General features: G+C 63.1%; 2 protein-coding genes across 10 annotated transcripts in view; one reads left to right on the forward strand and one right to left on the reverse strand.

Moving 5' to 3' along the window:
- The window catches only part of Bbc3 (BCL2 binding component 3), a 9,042-nt gene extending 4,009 nt beyond the window's left edge, over positions 1-5,033 (reverse strand). Inside the window, exons 1-3 of one of the 2 annotated variants that reach the window (XM_008822021.2) lie at positions 4,738-5,033; positions 2,150-2,438; positions 631-821 (exon numbers count right to left, since the gene is read on the reverse strand). In XM_008822021.2, coding sequence (XP_008820243.1) covers positions 631-821; positions 2,150-2,423 — 465 coding nt within the window. In that variant the 5' untranslated portion in view covers positions 2,424-2,438; positions 4,738-5,033. Of the gene's footprint in view, positions 1-630; positions 822-2,149; positions 2,439-4,016; positions 4,178-4,737 lie in introns of those variants that run through there. The other variant, XM_008822015.3, reaches the window with a different exon arrangement.
- Ccdc9 (coiled-coil domain containing 9) overlaps positions 1,358-5,050 on the forward strand; it is a 36,916-nt gene continuing 33,223 nt past the window's right edge. For 4 of the 8 annotated variants that reach the window (XM_017795449.2, XM_008822067.3, XM_008822056.3 and 1 more), the window contains exon 1: positions 1,358-1,480. The gene's annotated coding sequence lies outside the window, so the exon portion shown is untranslated. The remainder of the gene's footprint in view (positions 1,481-5,050) is intronic. The other 4 variants (XM_029558148.1, XM_008822076.3, XM_029558155.1 and 1 more) reach the window with 4 other exon arrangements.

The following is a 5,050-nucleotide window of genomic DNA, read 5'->3' on the forward strand; positions in this document are numbered from 1 at the left end:
CTGCTGACTCACCGGCTATAAATAGCCCGGGATATAGGAGCCACCGCTCGGTGCGCCGCCCTCAGTCCCCGCAGCTACGGGCTTCAGACTCCGCGGCAGCTCGGTCCCTGGCTCAGCCCGGGCCTCGGATCTCGGCCCAGCCCGGATTCAGCGGATCCCTGATCCGTCTATCCCTGGTCCATTTCATCCTGCAACCGGCCTAACCCCTGGTGGTTCGGTCCATCCTGCTTCCAGCCCATCCCACCGCTCGGTGCGCCGCCCTCAGTCCCCGCAGCTACGGGCTTCAGACTCCGCGGCAGCTCGGTCCCTGGCTCAGCCCGGGCCTCGGATCTCGGCCCAGCCCGGATTCAGCGGATCCCTGATCCGTCTATCCCTGGTCCATTTCATCCTGCAACCGGCCTAACCCCTGGTGGTTCGGTCCATCCTGCTTCCAGCCCATCCCAGACCCGGCCTATCCCTGGCCCGGTCCTTCCTGCATCCAGCGCATTCTGGATCCACGGCCCCCCCTCCACCTGCCTGTCCCCGCCGCGACCCCGCGCGCGGGGCCAGCAGCTGCGGCACATCTGGCGGGATGCCCCCTCTCCGTGGCGAGGCCCACCTGCCGCTGTTCCTCCCCCTCCCAACACTCACCCGCCGCTCGTACTGCGCGTTGAGGTCGTCCGCCATCCGCCGCAGCTGGGCCCCGATCTCCCGGGCCCACTCCTCCTCCTCCCCTCGGACTCCCGGGGCTGCCTGGGTGGGACCTCCTGCCAGGGCCTCCGGGGCGCTGGGCACGGTAGACTCTAGGTGCTGCTCGGCCGGTGAGAGCGAGGGCTGAGGACCTTGGAGAGGCAGAGAGGCGTGGTCACCACCCACCACCCTGGTTGGCCCCCTAGGTGTCCCAGAGGCACCGAGGTGACCCAGGCGTGCATCTCTCCCTAGGCAGCCACCTCCTTTCTCCTCTGCTTCCACCTCATTTCCAGCGATTCCTTTTTCCCACTCTTAGAGCTCTCCTCCTCCCCAGGCACTAGAGAAACCGGAAGAGGGGCCTGAGGAAGTTGCTCTGGGGTCACCTGCCCCCAGCTACCACCCCTCCAAAGCCCAGTTCAAAGTGGAAGTCCCTCGTCTTATCCCACCTAGATACGCTTATTCTAAAACAGTAAAATCTATTTGGCAGACAGGGAAACTGAGGCTCCATCCAGAGAAGTGGCCAAGGTCACACAGGGATACGGCGACTGACCCCACCCAGTCACAATCCTCAGGTCTCCAGCTCACTCCTGGCCAACCACAGTAAGGCCACACCCCCCGGATGTGGCATTGGCCTGAAGACCAGAAGGCCAGACTGGGACTGCTGGCGAGGACTGGGCCAGGCTGGGGGCTGGGATGCAGGATTAACCTTCCAGCCCCATCAACTCCCACAGCTCATCCCGGGCCCTCCCTCCTGTGACACCAGGTCCTGGCAAGACAGTTCCCTAGACCTGAGGCCTCAGTTTCCGAATCTGTGAGTCTAATCTTCAAATTCCCTGTCCCACTGCTAACGGAGAACTGCTGGAAAGTTTTTCTCTCTTTAACCCCTGGGCTCTGAGGACAGTGTGGGGGTATGATAGAAAGGGAAACCCAGAGGGTCACTCCCCTCGGCGGCCACCACAGGGTTAACAGCTCATCAGGCAGGGGACCTTTAACCCTTGCGTCCCCGAGTCTCTCCCTCTCTCCGAAGGGGACTTTCCCAACACAATGGCCCCCTCCCCCTCTCCTTCCTCCCCGGGGACTGCGGATTGGGCCTACTCTGGCCAGAGATTCAAATAAAAGGGAAAGGCCCTTCGACCCCTCCCCAAAGTCCTGAGTTGACAATCCTCCTACTCTGGTCACACTCCTTCCCACAGCAATGGGGGGGGGCACGAAAGGGGTGCCCAGGGAACCTAGGCTGGGGGAGGGGAGCTGAGACACAGCTGTTGCCCGAGGCCCGGAAAGGGCGGTGGGCTGCAACTCCCGGGACTGCAGTCAGATTCCAAGAGGGACTTCCCGCTCGACCTTTCCCCCTTCATCCCGGTCTCCCACTCCATCTTCCAGCTTTTTGCTACACAAAGACCACACTAGCCACACCCTCCCAGTGGCCCCGCTCGACTCGGCTCCCGCTTCTACCTCCCGGGGTTGCGGGGCGGGCACTCACCATCCGGGCGCGGGCCTCGGGGCCGGCTGCGGGGAGCCCCAGGCCAGCGGGGGCCCCCCAGGGCGGCGGTGACGGCAGGCTGGGCGGTGGGGGCGCAGAGGTAGGCGGCGGGCAGCAGGGCAGGGGCGGCGGGGGCGGCGGGCAGGCCCGGCTCACAGAGGCCGCAGGACACAGCCGATGGCATCAGGCGACCGAGCGGGAAGGGACGTGGGCCATCGCGGGCCAGGCCCTCTACGGGCTCCGGAGAACTGCCCTCCTGGCGTGCGCGGGCCATGGCGCTCCCTGGGGCCTGCGGGACAGGGCGGGGAGGTCAGCGGAACGACTGCGGGGGAGGGGGGCTTCAGGACCCCACCCTTCAGACACCCCGCTGGAGGTCACTCTTGGTCCACGCTCACTCAGGAGACACGCCCCACGAAGGGGTGACCCCCGGGGAGCAGGTTGGCCAGGACATATGGTGATGGGTGCAGGAGGGAAGAGGAGGCACAGATCGAGGTACAAGGCTGCCACTGCCAGTGTGGCTTGTGGCAAGCCCACCAGGCAAACTGTGCCTGGGACTCACAGGGCATGGGCTGGTGAGAACTTTCCCAACACAGAGAGGGAGGGTGAATGGCTCCTAGGACACACAGGGGCTCACAGAGGACGTGTGTGTGTTTTTGTGTAGTAATGAGCAGACAACACAGACATACAAGAACTCACAGAAGTGTACAACTTGACCCCCCCCCTCATTCCCTCTCATTGACACTGAGATCTTGCTGTTCCAGACACAGGGGGGACCGACTTTGACCACAACACACACAGCCATCCCAAGTCCATCTCCTGCCCCAGCCACACACTTAATTCTGCCACAGTCCACACTGACCCACCGTTGACATACCAGCAGACACCCACCTACCCACGGTGCAGTCACACAGGAAGAGACAACAGGCACAGCCACAAGTCTCCAACATGTCTGTGTCTACATATACACAACCCCAAGTCACAAGACCGGCCCCCCATACCTTAGCACACACCCTCATCAGCCCCAAACAGAGGAAACCAGCTCCACACCCCCAAAACACATTTGAATGTCCCTCAGCTCTGAGCTTCAGGACACATTGTATCAGCCCCACACAGACACAACTTAGCACAACCAGACACATCCCTGCACATGCGGGCAGCAACGTGGGGAGGCACCAGTTGAAGAGACCACATCACATCAGTCAAACCTCCTCTCCCAGCCCCAAAATACCATGGCCAACTGTCAGCCAGAACACACTCTCTTGCACACACCATCTAGAACTAATCCCACACAGCCCAGCAGCTCACACCTAAAGAAAACACTGGCCTCACGTGACTGGTATAAACACACATACGTGCCCACATGACACATATGAACCACCGATCACAGTGACAAGCCCCTCAGACCCAACACACACACACACACACACACGGTGCAGAGAGGTGGCCACTGCACTGTCTAGACCCCCTAAAGTCCTCTCAGTTTCCAAAAGCCAGGGATGGTGACAACCTTTGCCACTTGGAAGTCACCTGGATAGCAATCAGACACTGGGTGGCACCCCATCCCAAATATTGGGTGCAGATGCATGCTTCGGAGACATCCAGCACCACACACACACACGCAGAGCACACACACAGCCCAGAACCCTGTACACACACACACACACAGCTCACTCAAGCGATACACAAACACATCCCAAGCCCCCCCCAACCAAGCCATCATCACCAAGCAGGCAACAGATCCCCCCTTCAAGTCACCCCCTCAAGACCACACACACACGCACACACAACTCTGTCTTGAGGGGAGTACCCACACCCGCATGCGGACAGGTGTACCCCACCCCACAAAACACGCGGGGAGAAGACTCACGCAGACACCCCTCCGGGTGACAAACGCCAACATCTCGGTGGAGGGACACAAACTCAGGAGCCAGACACGCGCGCACACACCCAGGCGAGACACCTGCAGATCCACAGCCCTGCACGCGCGGTCCCCGCCGCCCCCTGCGCTGTCACAGCCCCCCCACCGTCGCCACGTGCGCCCGCCCCGCCCGCCCAGCGCGCGCGGGGCCAATAACCGGCTGTTGCTGGGGCGCAGCCCCCGCCCGCGGGAGCCGCAGCCTCCGCCGCCCCCTGTCACCGCCCCCGGCGGGCGCGCGCCCTGGGTGTGGCCGATCCTCGGTGCCACCCCCCAACACACACACACACACACACACACACACACACACACACTCACTCACTCACTCACTCCAGAACCTCCCCGGATCGGGACTCCGTGGACCTAGGCAACCCCGGGTCCACTCTCCTCCCCTGCCACACTGGGCACCAGGGGGCGCTAGCGAGCCCGAACCCCATTGTTTGTAAACAAACCCGCCAGACCGCTGTGGCACCTGTGCGCCCAGACAGGGCGCCCAGAGTACCAGGTGCCTGGCTAGACCAACCCTTTGGTGGAAGTTGGGGGACAAGCACGGGTAGGAATGTCAGGTGATCGCCTGCAGTGCCCTGCACTCCCCGTCACCTCCTCCAGGGAGCCCACCCGGCCTGGCCCATTGTGTCCAGCCTTTGGGGATCCGGAGGGTGCGCACACTCACCCCGGGGGCATGAACACGCCGGAAGAGGGCGATGATGGGGTGGCGGGCGGCTTCCTTTTGGAAGGCGCGCCCGCCGAGTCCCGCTCGCTGCGCCGGCTTGCTGCCGAGGCTCCTGTTGCTGCTGCCTCTCTAGCTGCAGTGGTGGTTGCTACTGCTGCTGCTGCTACTCTTGGTGCTGTTGGAGGTGGCGCTGCGTCTGCGTCCTGGCCCACCGCCGCTGAGCTCTCTCGCTCGTGCAGCCGCCGCCTCCAAGCGCCCCGCTCGCATGTGGCTCACCGCGGCGTTTCAGGCCGCCCGGCGGATCCCGGGCTCC

The sequence above is a fragment of the Nannospalax galili genome, unplaced genomic scaffold (assembly GCF_000622305.1).
Source record: "Nannospalax galili isolate Female #2095 unplaced genomic scaffold, S.galili_v1.0 scaffold432, whole genome shotgun sequence".
NCBI classification, from domain to species: Eukaryota; Metazoa; Chordata; class Mammalia; order Rodentia; family Spalacidae; genus Nannospalax; species Nannospalax galili.